General features: G+C 49.4%; 5 protein-coding genes across 5 annotated transcripts; 2 read left to right on the forward strand and 3 right to left on the reverse strand.

Moving 5' to 3' along the window:
* Positions 1 to 1046: 1046 nt before the first annotated feature.
* Positions 1047 to 2860, reverse strand: ALTATR162_LOCUS2976 (uncharacterized protein; the record flags this gene model as incomplete). The annotated part of the gene is made up of 2 exons (XM_043310582.1): positions 1047 to 1136; positions 1190 to 2860. The coding sequence occupies 2 exons, from the start codon at positions 2858 to 2860 to the stop codon at positions 1047 to 1049; spliced, it is 1761 nt and encodes a 586-aa protein (XP_043166517.1).
* Positions 2861 to 4589: 1729 nt separating this feature from the next.
* On the forward strand, positions 4590 to 5273 carry ALTATR162_LOCUS2977 (uncharacterized protein; the record flags this gene model as incomplete). Its single annotated transcript, XM_043310583.1, has 1 exon — positions 4590 to 5273. One exon carries the CDS (start codon positions 4590 to 4592, stop codon positions 5271 to 5273), a length of 684 nt encoding a protein of 227 aa, XP_043166518.1.
* A 517-nt stretch (positions 5274 to 5790) lies between these two features.
* ALTATR162_LOCUS2978 (uncharacterized protein) lies at positions 5791 to 6168 on the reverse strand (the record flags this gene model as incomplete). The annotated part of the gene is made up of 1 exon (XM_043310584.1): positions 5791 to 6168. The coding sequence occupies one exon, from the start codon at positions 6166 to 6168 to the stop codon at positions 5791 to 5793; it is 378 nt and encodes a 125-aa protein (XP_043166519.1).
* A 6349-nt stretch (positions 6169 to 12517) lies between these two features.
* On the reverse strand, positions 12518 to 13317 carry ALTATR162_LOCUS2979 (uncharacterized protein; the record flags this gene model as incomplete). Its single annotated transcript, XM_043310585.1, has 2 exons — positions 12518 to 13119; positions 13173 to 13317. The coding sequence occupies 2 exons, from the start codon at positions 13315 to 13317 to the stop codon at positions 12518 to 12520; spliced, it is 747 nt and encodes a 248-aa protein (XP_043166520.1).
* A 1420-nt stretch (positions 13318 to 14737) lies between these two features.
* On the forward strand, positions 14738 to 16519 carry ALTATR162_LOCUS2980 (uncharacterized protein; the record flags this gene model as incomplete). Its single annotated transcript, XM_043310586.1, has 4 exons — positions 14738 to 14867; positions 14921 to 15858; positions 15916 to 16002; positions 16064 to 16519. 4 exons carry the CDS (start codon positions 14738 to 14740, stop codon positions 16517 to 16519), a joined length of 1611 nt encoding a protein of 536 aa, XP_043166521.1.
* Positions 16520 to 18909: the final 2390 nt, after the last annotated feature.

Raw genomic sequence — 18909 nt, forward strand, 5'->3', positions numbered from 1 at the left:
TCCCTATGGAGGTCCCACCGACTTAACGCTTCCAGACTCGTGTGCTTACAATACTACCCGGGACGCCATCCAGAATTACCTGTCGACATACCAGAGCGACACTGATGCTTCAAAATACATGCATGGCAAAGATGTCATCCAATCTTCTTGGTCTGGTGTCGATACTACCGAGGGCCTGAACTTGGGTCTCTACTGTCTTACATGCGCTGTGCAAGGAGATCAGAATTCATATGCATACCTAGGATCCGTTGAAGCATGCTTCACCGAAGTATGGATCGACGTGGGCATAGCAAGAGAAGGAACGGGATCGGATATTGAAATGCCCATCGGTAATGATGGAAGGGAAGTAGAGTACAATAGCCAAGATCCATCGACAAAATACATCCGCAACTGCGACTTTGCGTGTGTTTTCCAAATGCGACAAGATGAAGGAAAAGGGACGAGTGTATCGGACATAATGCTCAGTATGGGTAATGTGAATAATCCGCCCAATTCTTTACAACGCTACGTATCGCAATGGACAATCGAAGAACTTGATCGTTGCCGAAGAGCCGGAACCCCTCGAGACTGGGCCGCTGATATTCACCTTCCCTGGTCCAAGTAACTTGACAGGATTAAACTCCGATACAGATATGACCACATAGGCGAGAGTAGAGAGGGACGACAATATTAATACCACAGGAACCAAGGCAGGGATAGCGATTGGTGTCGTGGTGGGAGTGGATATGGTGGCGTATCTGGCGTGGGTGGGGTGGAGGAAGAGGAGAAACACCAAGTTGGCACGACCTACGGAGGATTCAGCCCGGATCAGAGAGGAGGAGAATGTTGAGATGGTGGGTGTGGGACAGACGGTGTAAGGGAATTTGATGATGATGATGATGATGATGGGTCGTTTGATAGGAGTGAGAGGAGTGAAAAGCTGGGCAAGATATGGTCATGATTGTGGTCGGATGATGGAAATGCAATGTTGTGAAATGTAATGTTGATGTTTGGTATATCAAAATATTTATGGCCGTACAACTACAAAGTATACAAGCATTCCTTGCCTACAACTTTGCCTTGGCTGCGTCCAGAGTGGGCAGCATGATATCCCTCATGTCACCAGCAGCCTCGTTGAGGTAGAAGCTCATCTTTTCCTGCTTCTTGTTAGTCGCCATCTCTCTGTGAAGTGTGTGTTTAGTGAACTTACCGAGCCCAGTCCCTTGGAGCAGACGTTGAACTGAATGCTGTTCTCATTGATCATGTAGGCAATACCCCATCCGTCGTCGATGACCTGCGACCATCCGTATCCGTTGAAGTACTCGCTCGACAATTGTGAACTCGAGATGAACCATGTGGAGCTGTATGTGTAGGCAGGGTCCTGGTACAGAGTAGGCACTTCCTCACCCTCCTTGAGACACTTCTTGAGTCCAAAGAGGTGACGGTCCACACCCCGTCCGTCACTAGCGTCAGAGATGTACTTGACGTGTGCATCAAGCGCCGCTCTCAGCTTCTTCTGGCACTCTTCGGGCGTAGCGTCAGCATCAGCCATGGCGTTGCAGAAAGCCACGCTCTCATCTGAGACGGTTCTGCATGTCTCTGTTCGACCTTGTTGGAAGCGACGGGTAGCGGCGGACTCGTAGGTAGGACGGTTCTTGCCGTAGAACTTGTGGTATGCGAGCTGGATGATCATTTGTACATAGGCGTCGGGACTGCACTTGAACTTCTTGATCAAGCCCTTGCCGTAGCCTTGGTATGCCTGTACCCTCAACTCGTGTGCGCCGATTTGACGGGAGAAGTGTGCTTGTGCGTCGGCAATGTCTTGTTGTAGTTCCTTATTGATCTCAAATCGAAGGGGTTTCGGGTTGGGCAGGTCGGAGCGTACATTGGGGTCGTCAAAGGGAAGAGCGCTGGTGAAGATTTGCTGGTTCGCGTAGTCGTTCAGGCGGTGTGTGGGTGTGCCGTCCATCATGGAGTGCTCGCCCATGAAGCCTGATGTGCCGTTCTCGTTGACAATGAACTGGAGAGGCTTGTCGTACCAGCGGTTTGCGCCATCGCCATGCCAGTATTGGTGTGCGCGCTCTTCGAGAGTAACAGGGGAGGCGTCGTCTAGGCAAACGACGAAAGATGCGGATTCGATCTCCTGGATCGATGCAGCGTTGACGTCAGAGGCAGCCTTGAGCTTAGGGTAGACGTCTGACCAGACATCACGGTTCTGAGATGTTAGGGCGCCGACTGCGGGCGCCTTCTCGGCCTTTTCGTATACGCGCTGGAATTGGAGCTCGAGCTCGCTGGTGTTCAATTGCTTTCCGTTGATCTCGTGGGGAATCTTCCAAAATTGGTTCTTCCTAATGGCAATGATGTGCGGGTTCTCCTTGAAGGGGTACTTTGTGCTAGTGTCTGATGGCTTCTTGGGCACACGGCAGCAGTTGAACATGTGCTCGTAGGAGCTCATGGCCATGGGAAGCTTCTTCATGTACTCTGGTTCCAGGCTGCCTTCGTCGACCATCTTCTTGAATTCAAGCACGGCTGTTGACAGCGCAGCAGCGCGCTTGGCCGGGTTTCGCCTCTTCCTGTCATCGCGGTGCGAGTAGAAGTAGCTGACGTATGGCACAACCGGGTCGCGGTAGGCCATGTACGCAGCATCGTTCCACCACTCGTAGATCCAGTTCCTGTGCTTTGGGTCCTCTCTCCGCTCTACCAAGCGCTTTTGAAGCTTCTCTCCAGGCCCGCCAGGGGCTACAAACTCGTTGACAGCCTTTGTCGTTGCGTCGAATTCGGATTGGGAGAGGAGCGGGTGAACGGATTTGAGGTATCGCTTGGCGGTTTCCTCTAGAGTAGGAACAGGGAGCCGCGGGAGGGAGTCTTCAAAGCGCAGCATGGCGCCTTTGCTGTGATCCTCCTTGTAGCCTGCGCAAGCATCGTGGTCAGCTCTGAACCGTCTCAAGCAGGTGAAAGAAATGTGTTGCACTTACCCGCTGGCAAACTCGACTGTTTCCTCGCTGGAGCCATTGCGACAATCTACATGCGCCAAATCTTAGCATCGACTCCCCACCATTCCTCGTTTTCTGATGCAACAACATACCCTAGGCTTTGCAAAAGATGGCTGGTTCAAAAGCGGTCTGCGAAGTATCGAGGAGGGTACTCGCGCGCGTGCAGCTCTGCTAAACATCACAAACGAAGATATTGAAGTAACAAGGGGAAAATGACAGAAGATGATATCAGAAGTCCAAGCTTGAGCAGATCCGAGGCCAAATGAGCACGCGCTGGCTGCGATGACCGGGGTGGAGCTTTGTATGCAACGAGCCGAGGTTCTCGGAATAAGGTTAGAGAGATGCCCGTGACGTGTTGGCGTGCAGTTTGATGGCCGTTTGACCGGACGCACATGCGACTATTTTATATGTTTTGCAGCATGCGCCAGATCATCCAAGACACCAAGGCTACATATGGTCCTCTTCTCAGCCTGTTTGCGAACAGCCATGTCTCCGAAGTCTTCAGCATGGCGATTCTGGGGTGCCCCGCGGTAACATCCCCACTAAACACGGACGTGACGAGCCGGCAACTTCACACACATGCACAAGAGCCGAGGAAGGACGCCTCGCCCGAGCTTGGAAGACGCGCAAGGTTGTGAAGAGCCTCATTCTAATCATGTCATGGGTGAGGCTCGTACTAGCCACAGAGCCACAGAGCTACGGTTCGTACAAATCCGCCTAGACCTTTGCTGTTCGGCACTCGGCGCTGTATGCGCCCGAGTGCATCTATGCTTGGCATGCCAATTATCAGGGACGCGAATACAACCAGTTCGCACAAAGAACGTCCATTGCGAATCGTATGCCAGAAGACCAGATACCCCGCACAACAAGGAATCGGAAGGGGGGATGGATGCATCGAGTAGTGGGTAAGGACTATAGTGTTGTCAGCGTTCGCGACGTGTCCCTTCATCGGCCTGGTACCTCTAGGTTGGGGCAGACTGCATATACTCACGTCGACTTTTTCTCCCTATCTTGAACGACTTGCTATTATGGAAAATAGAAGTTTCTCAGTAGAGTTCTCCTCTCGACTAGTCCTAGTCATGTATGACATTTGGGAATCATAATATGCTGGTGTTGAGCTTGTAGCTGGATGGCATGAGGGTCTTGTTGCATTCTTCACCGATGCCGTGTACTCCATCCGTGAACCCCTCCTCAACATCCAATGGGCCGATTGAACATAGATATCATGTAAGAATGTAACATGGGAACGAATCTTGACGTCACATTCTTACATCCTTACAAGTATAAGCACATCACACCCGAAACAACCCTCACCTCGTCCGAGCAAACCACAACAACAATCATGCCAGCAGAACCCTCGGAACACCTCCTCTTAGTCACCTCTGCATCCGGCAAACAAGCCGGCAAACTTCTCCCTCGCCTCTCCAACTGAAGAACATCCGCCTAGCCGTCCACTCCTCCTCATCCAAAGTCCGTCTTCAGCATGACTATCCCCACGCAGAGGTCATCCAAACCGATCTCTACTCCCCGTCAAACTGCGCCTCCCTCCTCGAGAACGTCACAACAGCCATTCACATAGGCCCCTCTTACCACCCCCACGAAACCGAAATCGGCAAAATGATGATCGACGCCGCCGTCTCCGCCTACTTCAACGGCGCCGGCATATTCAAGCACTTCATCCTGAGTAGTGTGTTGAACAGCCAGTTTACCAAGATGTTGAACCATGACTGTAAACGCCATGTCGAAGAGTGGATCATGGAATCAGGGATCCCATATACGATTCTCCAGCCAAGCACTTTTATGGACAATATCCCTGTTGCTATGCTCGCAAAGCAGGAGAAGCCTGTGTTTCCGGCGCTGTGGAGCACAGAGAATAAGTTCTCAATGCTGGCTTTGAGTGATTTGGCGGACGTGTTCAAGGTTGTGGCGGAGCAACGGGAGAGGCATTTTTATGCGCTGTATCCGCTTACGTCGACGCATAGGCCTATTAGCTTTGGTGAGGCTTTGCGTGTCATCGAAGGGAAGATTGGCAAGGACGTGGCGGTTGAGAGAAAGGCTTTTAGAGATGCGGTGGATGCGTTGCTTATGAGGTTGTATAAGCTTGAAGATGCTGAAGATGCGGATAAGAGGAGTACGGATGCAGCAGAGAGGATGATTCTGTTCTATAATGGGAGGGGATTGGTAGGGAACAGCAATGTGATGGAGTGGATGTTGGGCAGGGAGGCTTTGCAGTTTGAGGAGTTTGTTGATCAGACAATTGGTGAGAAGCGAGAGCAAAGCATGAGGCAAGCGACACAATAGATGAGAACGTGGACATGGTATGATAATAGTATTGATTACCTTTCTCGTCTTAGACGCTATCGCGCTTGCTCTCCCAGTTTTGCGCGTCAAATGATTTCTGCCTTGGAGCCGGATACAGCAGAATGATCCAACACCAACGCTGTACATAAAATTTTTTTTCCTGCAGTTGCAAGTCTACCCAGACAATAGCAATGCCCCAAAGAAACCGGAAGACTTGGGTCCGGGAACATGTTGTAAATATGAACATAAGAAACGTCGCAGTGACGTTGTGAAAGCGATATCTGTATCGCAAGTGTTTGAGCATGCGATAAACATTCGCATCGCAGATTGTTTCGTCATTCGGACGCGGGAGGATCCGACAAGATGTTCGCTCGGTATCCGAGCTGTCAGATGTTTGGCGATTCGGTGAGTTGGTATCCCGTTGTGTCGCGTTTCAAATCGCAGCGGTCAGGCGGCCGGGTATTGCACAGCCGCAAGATCCCCATAGAATATGTTGTTGACAAGGTGAAGTTGAATCCTAGTACTCCGACCAATGACAGTCTTCGCCAACCTTCTCAAACTCCAAACTCCTGTTCACACGCCGCCTTGCGCGCTCTTCGCGACCGAGACAGCAGAAGAGTCGTGCAAGGCCGCTGCGCTTCCGCGGTTCGAGGCCTTCGTAGGGGTTCGCTTTCCTTGTCGAACTTGTTGACGACGCTGGGCTGAGAGGTATGATAGCGTCGGCGAAGATGTCGCGGGCCTTGTGTGATTGCTTTTTAGATGTGCTCGAGTATGGCGATGGTGTTTGCGATGAATCAGATGAGAATGATGTGTCGAGAGGAGAAAGCATCTGCATTTGGCGATTTGCTCGTGGTGAGTTGGGAAGTCCGCTAGGCGAAAGTGGTGGGTAAGACATTGTGGTGAGATACAAGTGTAGAGAAAACTGTAGTTGCGATTTAGATTCAAGAAGAAAGCGTGTGGTTGATATATGCGATCGCGTCCGGTGGTTAATAGATGTTTGTTAAGAAGCGAATAAAGCCGTTATATGGAAGAAACAATGTTTGTAAGACAAGAAAAGGCACCAAAAGGGACACAGGCGTATATGTTCATGCCGATCACCAACCTGCCGTGACTGCAATTATATGTTACCCAGGGGGATGGCATGCAAGGTATCTCCACGCCAAGGGTCCGACGCCTTAAAATGATGACCAGGGGCAGCGCGGGGCAGTGAATATCCGCCACCAAATATCCTCCAACCTGCGCCTGTCACTGCCTCAGAGTGGGCTTTTGCAGCAAGGCGAAGTATTATCCGCAGTTTCACAGGCGACAATTTGCGTTCTCTTGTGTTGGATCTCGCGGCTGTCGTCCAACCACGACATCAGCGTCGCGCAAAACACCAACAGTGCGCGCTGCTGCAAAACGGCGTACAGGCGCAGCTGGCGTGCATGAAGCCTGAAACCGTGCCGTCTTCATGCGGTAAGGCTAGACCCAACGTTGTCAAGATTTGAGGCCCGCGCACCTAAAGAGTCAGCGAACGTGTTCCTTGGAAACGAGGCCAGCAAGGCTGTTTGTTGGGTGTGGCTCGTTTGTTTTTCCTGCCCCCTGCCCCCTCTTTGAAACGGCATCAACGTCGCACGTCTGTTGGAAACAAACTACTGCTCGCTCGTCGACAACCCGCGCCGCGTGTGTAGTTAAGAGTTGGCCATTTCCCGTGTTCATGCGAAGGATGGCAGGAGTCGTTCCGTTACATGTCATCCCGCGAATTCGCCGATGGGAATCCACCGGTTGAAGTCATATGCGATTGACATGGGACCGCACGGTGTTGGATGATGACTGCCGATGTGTATGGTGGCATGATCGTGTTGTATGCAGTTGGAGACAGTCTGCCCGACTATCGCTTTGGACGATCAATTACTGATCAACAGCTGACGACATGTGACTATTTCTACGCGAATTGGTCGCTTCGTGCATAATAGTTGTTGGTATATCGCCGGCATCACCGTACGGCACAGCACTATCCCTGGGATCATTCAATCCTCCGTGAAGCTTATTTTTCTTCTGCCCAACCGCGTTTCGTGATAGATTGAGATGCTGGGAGGGAGAACTATTGAACGATGTGCTGCGAGATATTACGAGAATCAGAGTATTGAAGGGGCTGGCATCGCTGAGCGCAGCTACACGTATTGTACTGTGACCGAAACTATTGTGCTTAGAATCAAGAACGGTACGTGCGCAACGAATTAAGATTGCCGTGCCAGTAATACCTACTGTACGCCTCAATAGCGCATGCGGCGTGGTCGCTTCGCCGTACATTAGGCGTCGGGTGGCGCAGCTACGGACAACGCAAAGGCTTATCTAGCAATCTGATGTGCAGCATGCAGTCTGGAGAAGGATCATTCATTATCGGATAGCAAATTGTATAGAAGCTACAACTAATTAAGTCATCTCAATCGAGATGCTCAACCGATGATCCTATCGCTACAGACATCCTGCATCTGCAAACGACGGAGCAACAGCGCCAGGCTATCATGCAATGATCGAGACGGAAATTTGGAGCAGAATTCTGCATTATGAACGCGAACTATGACCATTAAAGAAAAGGGGTATGGAACTCTGAAGCATATGCTATACATGACCGGAAAGCCCTTCATCATATCGACCGAGCGATCAATCAGACCTCAAATGCCTCGCGTACGCATACAAACTAGATATGTAATCCCTTCCGCAAACACTTCAATAACAAATGATGGCTCTCATGATCTGATTGGCCGTGATATCATAATGTCAAACAAACATGTACAAAGTAAATGGTACAATCGATGCTCTCACCTAACCCTACGAAAAGTAAGTAGAAGTCAGAATGCACATGCCTAAAACCGGAGAGATGTTCTTAGTGAGTTGCCGTCCGATAAGTGTACTCGAACTCCTCGGTAGCCAGCACGTCGGCATTCTTAGCGAGATCCCCAGGCACGTCAAGGTTGAAGTGTTAGATGTACTGTTTGACCTGGCTTAGCATGATGTCCCAATGACCATGGGCGTATGCATATTCGATAGCGATGGTGAGACGACCACCGTTCTGACCTTGAGGTTGGCGAGTTACGCTGTGGTGAAGTCGCTGTAGAGGTACATCTGCGGTCAAGTTGGAGATGCCGTGTCTATGAGACCAGCTTGAGACGATCTTATCGGTGCCTGCGAAAACATATGGACCCCCCTGGATCTGGGAGAGATCGTCAAGGTGACGTTCTGGGATTAGTATTAGAGTAGTATAGGGGTATATAGAGGTCAAGGATCGGGATTTTGAGCTGTAAATTACATCTTGTTCACTTGTAAACCTCTTGTTATGGGTCGAAAGCTTAAAGCAGGCCTTTTGCAGACTGTTCTCCTTGATCTTTCTTATCAACGTCCATTCAAATGGATCGCTAGGAACCGTAGTGTTAGCCGCAATACAGTGAAGCGTATTGAGCTCAGTCTTGACCTATACGGAAGCCCTTATCCTCCTGATTTAACCGTTTAAGGGAAGCCTTAATTAATAGTAAAGGCTTAGGAGAATGTATAAGGAGAGACGACGACTGCAAACCAGCGTACTAATGCTACAAGATAGGCCCTGCTAGAGTACCTCCGTGAGAAGCCGACGGCGTATTTGGACGAGATGGTTGAGTTCCTATTCGACGGGTACAACCTTGTTATCGCCGAGCGTACCGTCTTTGATTACCTCTACTGGGTCTAATAGAGTTGAAAAGTAGCTTTAAAGCACACTAAGGATTGTAATGAGCTGCTACGAGAGGTTTTCTACCTATTAACGAGAGGATGGGATCCTATTTAGATTGTAGCACTTAATAAGAGTGTAGTAAATAAGCGAACTGCTAATAGGAAAAGAGCCTAGGCGCCCTTAGGAACTGCCGCAATTGCTCTATACTTTGGCAATCGAACAAGGAGAGTTTTGGTGATACCAGCAATGGACGTGAATAGTTACTTTGCGTAGGAAATACTGCAGGGAGGGCTAACAAAGCAGCTCTTTAAAGCGTTCATGGAGCACTAAGTTCTCCCTTTGTGCAACCTCTGGCCTGGCCCGCGATTAATTATTATTATGGACAACGCTTTAAGCCACTAGTCTCCTTGAGTACAAGCTCTCTGTGATGCAGCAGGCGTTCGACTTGTCCTGTTGCCTCCTTACTTACCTAATTACAACCCTATTAAGCAGTCTTTTCGGGTGCTAAAGAGCTAGGTACGGAGGAACTACGGCATTATAGAGTCGTTTAAGAGCCTTAAGGAGTTTCTAGAGTACGGTATATACCGCTGCTGCGTTAATACTAACTTTGTAACACGGGATAGCAGAGGCTGAACGAGGGGGACGATTATGGTCTCAACATGTTTGCTTTTCTCGTAATCGCCTTGGCCTCCAAACCTGCTCATAAGCTGCGCCCCGCGCGTTAGCAGAGGGGCAAGAATTATTCTCACGACCTCCCCACCTAGTGTAGTAATACAGAGCTTTCCCCCACTATTCTCTTGTAGTGTGAAGCAAATACTATTGCCTATAACTACCCCTCACAGGCGTCCTGTATAGCTGGGCTTGAGCGATCTCTAACAAAGATACCTCTAGAAAAGCTGCTAAGAGCTGAGTCTTGCTGGTTATCGTCGTCGTGGATCTCCTTATTAGCTACAGTATCGCTTCCGCTGTCTTTATCTACTAGCTGAGCTCTAGCACCTAGCTAGGAGAGGTTCGGATACGGCTGTAAGGGAGTAGAGGGCGTCGCTGAACGTTCACTGCTTATATCGGAGATCTCTATGATCCTACGTCGTCTCTTATTACGCTTCTAACGTCTTTCCTGCTCCTCACGAGCTTTCTAGGTAAGCGTACGACGCCGCGACGACGTAGCGGGCATATTAACTATTATATATAAGCGTAATTCGTCTCCCCGATGATTCAAATTAATCCTACACCTTTACCGCTACCGAGATTAACTTCGATTAACGCCTTGTCGCTGCTGTAGGGAGAGAAAGAGCAGATAGAATGTAGATGGATACTGAGAAATGTGGGTGGGTACTGCAAAACAGTATATACCCAGCGATTTAGCTTTCCTCCCATGTCTCCGGCACATCTAGAGACTCCTACATGCCCTAGATTCACCCTAGTACGCTACTTTAGGACCGATTATCTTATTAAGAACCCCTGTAAGCTTACACGCCGTCCTAAACCTTCACTACCCCGCCTCTACCTACCTCTACCCCTGAGGTATCCTACACCTGTTACAACCTCCTAAACGCCCACTAATACGCTCTACTACCTCTTAAAAGCTCACCACTACACTATATTTACCTATACAGGTCTCTAAAAGTCTCTAAAACGTCTACTTGAAGCCCTACATGCTACTATACCCTAACCATGACTAATCGTGAACATTTACTCTGCTTTTGGTGACAATTACTACTGGTAATCGACTGGGATATTCACGTGATTTAACAAGGGGGTCCATATGTTTCCGCAACGATAATATCATCGCTGGTGGATTTTCCAATCCTTTTGTGCTGGACAAGCTGTCAGGCCTAGCTGACGATGCATACTGTCCTGCACCCTGATCAGTGATTCACTGATCATATGTAACTTTTTTGGTTGCATAGCGTAATGGTGCGGGGCTGCGTTCTGACACAAACAGTGCTCTACTTAGGAGCCTCAGCTTATTGTCTAGGTTGGTACCCTTGTCGAGGTCTCTCGCCCAAAGCTAGTAAGATTAGCATGATGATGATGATGTTATATGCCGAATATCTGAATTAACTTACCATCATCTGCGCAACGACCTGGTAAGCTTTGCAGGCTAAGTGTGTAAGGCCGAGAAAGCCGTCGGGTTGATATGCCAATCGAATATACTAGATAGTCGCGAGTTAGTAAGAGTAGAACACCGAGTATGGAAAGGGGATGGAAGCTTACCGCCATCATGTCAAGAAATGTGATCTCGTACGTGATTAGTCCACTGCGGTCCAGATACGCAGGTGGTGCTTTGCAGTATATGGCCCGGTTGAGACCATTTCAGGCTCTCCCGCTGCCTTGTCCTGAACATACGTTGTCAGACATGTGCGGTGGATTCATGTGCTTATTGAGCTTGAGGGATATTGGTAACGAAAGTGGTGGAACTATAACAACCTGGGTCGGGATTTTTCAAGGTACTTGTAATAAGGATAGGTTGTGCTGTCCTACCGCGGGCGCTTGATGTGCCGCAACAGCACCGGCCGTCCCTGAACTAGATATCCCGCCTGGAACAGCAGTCAAATAATACAAGCCTGCGTAGAAGGAGAAAGCGGAGGACTGAGTTGGTAGACTGACAGCGGGACGGGGAGGGCGTTGAGGTTCAGGACCGACAATGGTCTGTAGAGCTGCAATAGCGTTGGGATGAAGAGGGTCTACTTCACCACAAGAGGTGCTCGTGAACTTTTCTTTGGATGCGTGCTACCTCCTCCCGTTTTCCCTCACTACAAAGCTTCTTGTAGAGGCACTTGAAAGAGGATACAATCATAAGAGGTACCAAGTATTCTTTCGTGACCAGGTACAACGAGCTACACATTCACTAAATACCACGGTCATGGAAGCACGACAAATTAGGTTGACTGTTGAGAACGATCGTTCAAGTCTTGGAAATTTCTATACATCCACTGGGCGACACTGCCTACAGGGTCAGACGTGAAGGTACAGATGAGAACCACTCGGAAACCTTTCTTGCTGATCTAGTTTCCATGAGTTCGCTCAAAGGGCTTTGCCTGGGTATTTTCTCGCAGAACGCGACTAATGCCTCGAGGTCATTTGCAGCTCAGCCGGTTGAGTCAAGCAGGAATCTGCGCAATCTTGCTTGGGTGACTCTAATGAACGCAGAATCCTCACAGGTTGGAAGGGCCAGCCCGATGGCGTCTGACTGGAATCATTTGCTGCTAACAATCACGATGATAGCCACCCTGGCGAGACACTCTTGCGGATAGTACACACGCTTGAGACGAAAAGCGGCGTGTGAAGCTTGCAGCACGACATAACAAACTTCATCACGACCAGGCCGACAGCACCGCCCCATTTACGACTGACATGGAACCTTTAAGTTATTTTGGACTCCCTCTAAGAACGCCATCGATCGATAGACAACTTGCATGGTGCACTGTAACTTGAGAGGCTTCATTCATCAGGATTCCCATATTCAATTGCTATCGGTTGCTTTACTTGTGCGCCACGTCTTTAAATCTGCGATGGCAAGTACACTAGAGTGTATCTACAAGGTCTCGTTCATTTACACATGTCCAGATACCGCCTTGACCCTTTTGGGTCCCCGCGACTGGGGACGCCACGATGGTACATAGGCGACCTGTTCATCTCCATCTAGCGTCCGCTTTCGAGGCTCAGGCATGTTTTCGAGCGCTTTGTAGTACGACTCGCGCCTTGTAGTCTTCCTCGCCTTATCACCCCTATCATTCTTGACTTTGGCCTCCCACATCTCCCTAGTCTCCTTTAGGTTCAAAGAGTTTGAAATCGCCGAAGACGTGCACGCCACTGCTTCGAGATCGTACATGGTGACATAGCGGGCGAAGACTGTCTGAATGGGATAGCGACGCAATGCTGAGACGAAGCCGTTGCGGTTGTTGTGTTCACCTCGAATGCGTGTTGTGCGAAAGCTTGGGGATGACTTCTTAACGTCCTCCATTTCACTGAGCATCCTCGCAATGCACCCGTCAATCAGGGGGGCGTGCTTAAGATCCTCCACACCGATTGGAAGTACAGCGCGAGACGACAGCGATGGTGATGGTGAGAGGGAAAACTCGTCAAAATCTAGCGCGAGGAAGACATCAAGAGAATTAGCTCGTGTATGGCGCTTAGTCCTGGTCTGCATTCCTCCTGGGCGTTGTCAGAGATGCAGAAAAGATGAGTATGGGGTGTTCGCATCATACCGGCAGTACCTGTCATCTTACGAGTCGGCTCTTCATCGACGCTGATGCTTGGCTTCGAAGGACTGTCAGAAGTTGAGATGACGCGAGAAATCTTGGTTGCAGAATTCGAGAAGGCGAATCGGTTGGAAACGTTGTTGTAGAACATGGCGACAGTGTCGTGCCGGTACAGTCCAATCTTTTGTGGGGTTGGAGAAATGAAAGTGATTTCTAGAAATTCGCAGCGGCTTTATCCTTTCAAACAGCGATTGAGGGTCCAGTTGATCTGGTCACGCCGTCTGTGCCCCAAAGCCGCCTCTAAATCACGAACTATCGAGGCGCACGAAACTGCGCGTTCACCCTGATCGGGGCAACTTCACTGTCATTCACGCCACAAGCGACTAATAAGCGATCGTGTAGGTGCAAACTGCCGCCTTTTACGCAAGGGACTGCGGGCGTTAACAGTTGCTTTTAAAGTGGAGACACGAGAGCATATTAGACTCACAGCACGCTATATGCGTACTACCAAAAACTTCAGAGAAGTCATATACATGACTTCATGACAAAATCGCTGGGTATATTAAATCTATAAGTCATATGATGCTTCTGTGGTGTGTACGAGTCCCATTACGGTCGTTTTTTCATCTTACTCTACAAGTCCAATGCGACGTAGCCGGCAGGTGCGTAGAGATTGCCCAAGACATTGGATGGCGGGATATTGATGCGCCTGAATCGCTGTTGATTAATGTGAGTGTATCAGGAGCCAGAAATACAATATACAGGTCAGACACCGATACATATAGACTTTGTTGTCCTAGTGGTAGTCGAATAGGTTGCACCTTCATCCTGACTGAAAATATACTTACTGCAGCACCCGCCACGCCATGGCGATGGAACGTTGAGCCCACGATCTTTAATACATTTATTGTATGGGGAGCTGGTTTGGTAACAGCCAATTCGTTCAATGTCATCGAAAGTGTCAGGCACCAGGCTACTCCGGGCCCGTTCGGGCCGTTATGCCAAGCAATCGCAGTATATTAGCCTACCTTACCGCTGTTGTGGCTCGACAGCGGTTCGTCTCTAGTCTTACAAGGCAATATACCTCTACTTCCACTATCGCGGTGCATCTCGTATCTATAAAGACTCTATTGCTTGACAGAAAGGAGCGCGATGGAACTGAAGCCTCGACCACATTCGCTATGAAGTGTCGTTGCTAAGCTATGGGTATAGCTAAATCAGAATCTATTAAGACAATGGATCAAAAACCTTGGCAAGATACTTGTGATTAGAGTCGAAAATGCTAATGGATTGAATGTTGACAGGGTGTCTCAGTAGTCGTACCTGCCACCCTCAGAGAATTTGCCAAGCATTGTTGGTCAACACTGTGTCTCAGAACCCTGCTGTTCTCACGCAGGGCGAGGCCCTATCGAGCTGCGTACTGGCTGTGAGCAGGATTCACCGCGAGCAGGTCATTGTCTGGGGGCACGGACTCATGATGTACTTTCTTCATAGTTCAACTTATATAGCTCACCCTTCGACTTACTACACTCAGAAAACTCCTCGGTTGAATCTCGCAGAAACTCACGAAGATGGCGTACAGGAGGCCTTCTGCTTCACGGTCACACTCATCAAGCGGTAGCAGCGCAGACCTACCTGAACTAACGGCGCTGAACCCAACGACGACCTTGCCACAGACCCAATTCGATATCTTCCCGAATGGTTTGTGACACATTGCGCTGGTATGCGAGTTACAATGCTGACAGTGATACTAGTCACCACCGTTTCAGCTAGACCAGTGAACATCTCCCAGTCTGATGCCATGACGTCCAACCTAGGCCCCTCGAATGACGTCGTTGCCGAGTTTCAAGTCCGGACGCCTCAGCCGATCCTCACTACAGCCCTCATCAAGGCCGACTACACCTGCATGACAAACAACGCTGTTACCCCGCTCTTAGAGTGCATCTGGAAATACAGCTCTAGGCACGCCTTTCTTCCCGCCACGCCCATCGAGCTAGCTGCTGGCCACCGTTACTGGCTGTCAAACAAGCTCTTAGCCGACGAGTGGATGATGATCTTCCTATTCGTCCCCGGGCTGCTTGACTCTGCACCCCCGGAGGTAAGGGCTGCTTTCGACAACCAGGTTTACAACCTTGGAACGTTATCGGAAATTGGCCTAGGTAGCTTTGCGGATGTCATGGAACAAGAGGACTACACCTTCACACCTCCCAGTGGGTTTCGGTCTACACAGTTCACAAGACAGCCTTTTCAACATGGCTTCCCGCCCGTTCAGTCTACTCAACATGTACCCCAAGGACGTATGCAGCTAGCATCGGCTTCAGCTCCAGGCCTTCCTTCAGGTATATCCTCTATATCTAGTGTATCGGTGTTCCCTTTGCAGTCTGTGCCCAGTGGAGCAGCTGCATTCGAGCAAAACCCAGCGGCTCCGCCAATCTTTCATCAGCTGCTCCGGGCACAGGGTATCACTGACTCTGGGTTCCGACCGGGGAGTGTACTTCCAAAAGATAACGTAAACAAGGCCTGGAGTGCTGAGCGCATCCGTGCATTTGTCGAGATTCAGCATAAAAGCATCAACCAGCTGCCCCCTACCGCCTTCTCCTCTTACGGGACTGAGATGTCTAACTTCCGAACGCCTGAATCGATCGATGTGACCTGCTGTCCTTTCGAAACATCACTCGAAGAGAACTTTACAGTAAGTCCAAATTCTTCATCGTTTAGATTTCTCATCAGTGAACTGACGGCTAGGCAGTACTTTTCGAACATATGCACGCTCAATCGAGAGATATGTGTCCGTGCGAGCAAGCACTGGCAACCCATGGACATAGCTCGCTACATCGTAAGTGTTACACATATCTGACAGTCTGGAGAGAAAACGAGCTGACGGAATTCTCTTATAGAATTATGCCCATGATTTGCAAACGCCGGGAGTCTTTGGGCGCTCGAAAATCGGACATCACTTCGCCAACGCTAAGGTGTGGGCTGAAGCCCATCCTGACCATGTCCCCGCTGCCTCCTTGCGAAATATCAGCACAGACAGTGGGGTGCGTGGCAAGAACAGAATCCTGCATGACTACTTCCTTTATAGTATGGGGGATGGAGTGGTTCGCTCGCCTCACGGATCCAAGAGGCAGATGTTGACACGCGTGATCGAACACATTCGAAATGTGACCGGCGATCGGAGTGTTCGGTTGAGCGAGGCTGCTGCGTACGCACAGAAATGGGGTATCACTGTACCAGCGCATGAGCAGATGGACTTCACAAACTTGGCTGTGGAGGATCAGCTCCCGTCGACCGCGTTCCTTGCGATGATCAAGGCCGATTACCAGCATAAGTTCCCTGGTAAGGACCCATAGGACAGGACATGTTGATATATGTTGTTCATAAGAGACACTTGGTGAGATTTGCTGTTGGAAGCGCTTCGTATGCGATTGGCATACGGGTGAATGCGCAGTCTTCGGGTACGCCTAGGGCATTTTGTGGTCAGGGTCAGCAAGCGGAGCGTGCAAAGGTTTCCTTACCCTACGTAACTTCTATTACGAGCAAGGGGGATATGCGGAAGCTTGCTTCTCACAACTGTACCTAGTTTGCCGTATCTATCCGAAGAGTTATACCCGGTACTCTACATCATGATATATAGATTTGAAGACCAGCGAATACCTTGAGGGCCTCTCATTCCACCTCGAAAAAATATCTTGTGGGGTATCTTTGCATGGATGGACCGCATGAGGTGAATGCCAGCTCTCATGGAACTTGTCTTTGCAAGCCACATCATGCTATACAAGGCTTTGATCCCCGTGCACTGTACGGTGAAGTTGGATTTAGTAAGACAACACTGTTTGCTAAGTCTCGTGGTGCTTGGGCAAATGACCTTGGAATTCTACGTTCGACATTCCTCCTAATTCTCGTTGATGCTTCGACATTTGTTCTAGTCGACAAGTCACATATATTAGGTATACTTCGAAGCTAAGATCCATGCCAAGATCATTTATCTTTTCTCACGCGCACCTACTTTCTACCTTATGTTTGGTGTTCACTTTAAGGCTCTCGGTCTATTGTCATGTGCCCACTATGTTCGCGATGTTTTCGCAACGCATCATCATAGTCGCTTCCGAAAGCTATTTGGCGCCGTTAGGCATTGTGCAAACCACTTCCCCTTGCTATCAAGAGCAAATGTTTCGTCTGGTTTTGAGCGAATTTGAATGTACAAACAACTCAACCTTGTTAAAGAGCTCTTCACGTTCATTTCTTATCACGGTTTAAGTAATAGGCTATTAGGCAGTAGAATTTGGTAGGAACACTGAAGTTGAATTGAAGTAAGTCTACGTGTTGATATACCGGAATGATCGGATGTCAGCAGGGTTATGGTGAAACTCTGTTCACATAGGACCGAGTACTTATCGGACCGAGCAAGCTGTACGTAGACTGCGACATTTCTTCTCCGCACAGCGCGAATCAGCCTCAATTGACGCGCCTCTAGTCGCTCCTTCTATAAACGTCATTCCAAAAAGGTATACACAATACTTTTTTATAAGACTTCACTACTTAGTCCTGCTATCATAAACTTCCAGTCTTAGAGAATGAAGCAGACTGAACGTGGGTTCCTAACCTGTCGTCTTCCGCTACCACCGGCACAGATTCAAGCCTAACAAAGCAACAAGAGGATGTCTGAATTGCACAATAATCCTCCCGTGGCGCCTATACACGACCCCACCAAACATCGACCGCAGATAGCAAGCGATCTTTGCTGTATTACTTGGCTTTATCACCCACCTCATCCAGCGAACCTACTTTGCGATCATCCTAGCCTGACGGATACGACAGGGTACTACACACTTAATAACCTTCGGCAAGATCCGTTCTTGCAGAGTATTGAATACCATCGTCGCCGAGTTGAGGGCCTTGAGGCAGTCATCGAATGCCCTGTAGATGTATTTAGGAACGGCCGATCTTCCCAGGATTACGACAATCAATTGATCTGGCTCACCAATGGTCTTCTTCTTGGAGCATGGGTCAATATCTTTTTCACGACCCCACACTGATATCTGAACATGGCACCAGAGGCGGTTCGAGATGCGCTCGTCAAGCAGACTGTGCGAGCGCCAGATGATTCGCAGACAGATAGCCGACATCGTACCACACCGGTAGGGCGATTAAAGAAGCGCAAAACTTCTTCAACCGTGGACAATGTTCGAGTACAGCCAACATATTTTCCAAATCACAGCGGAGGGGAGCAAGCACTTGAATCTCACAAGCGAATCCACTACGAGAGCACACCACGAACCAGCGAACAGCTCCTTTCTGTTTGCTCATCATCGGATCTGGACCGTATTATAGATATGCTTACACCGAATTCGGCCGCCCAGTACGTTACCGCCTCTTATGCTGCTACATCCTATGTGTTAGGACCGTCTAGTACAGCTGTTCCAGCGGCACTTATAGTAGTGGTAGCATTCTGAGATCATTCAATGGTGCCTGCAGCTGTCCTTCTAGTAGCCGTAGCCTCACAACCTACCGTGGCAGACCCCATCGCTGCAATGATGACCCGTTACCCACATCGAAATATAGTAAATATTTCTGACAGAGGGTAGAAATGATGTTGCAATGTCGCGTGGCCAAATCCGTGCTCATCTTGAGACCGAAGGCATGACATTAGCGAACCTTCCAGCCTCAGCTAGCTCCGTAGCTCGTCATGAGATGAGGAGCGTGGCGCCACCAAGAACGATTGATCCTACTCTGATCAACT

The sequence above is a fragment of the Alternaria atra genome (genome assembly GCF_907166805.1).
Source record: "Alternaria atra isolate CS162 genome assembly, contig: 22, whole genome shotgun sequence".
In the NCBI taxonomy this organism is placed as follows: domain Eukaryota; kingdom Fungi; phylum Ascomycota; class Dothideomycetes; order Pleosporales; family Pleosporaceae; genus Alternaria; species Alternaria atra.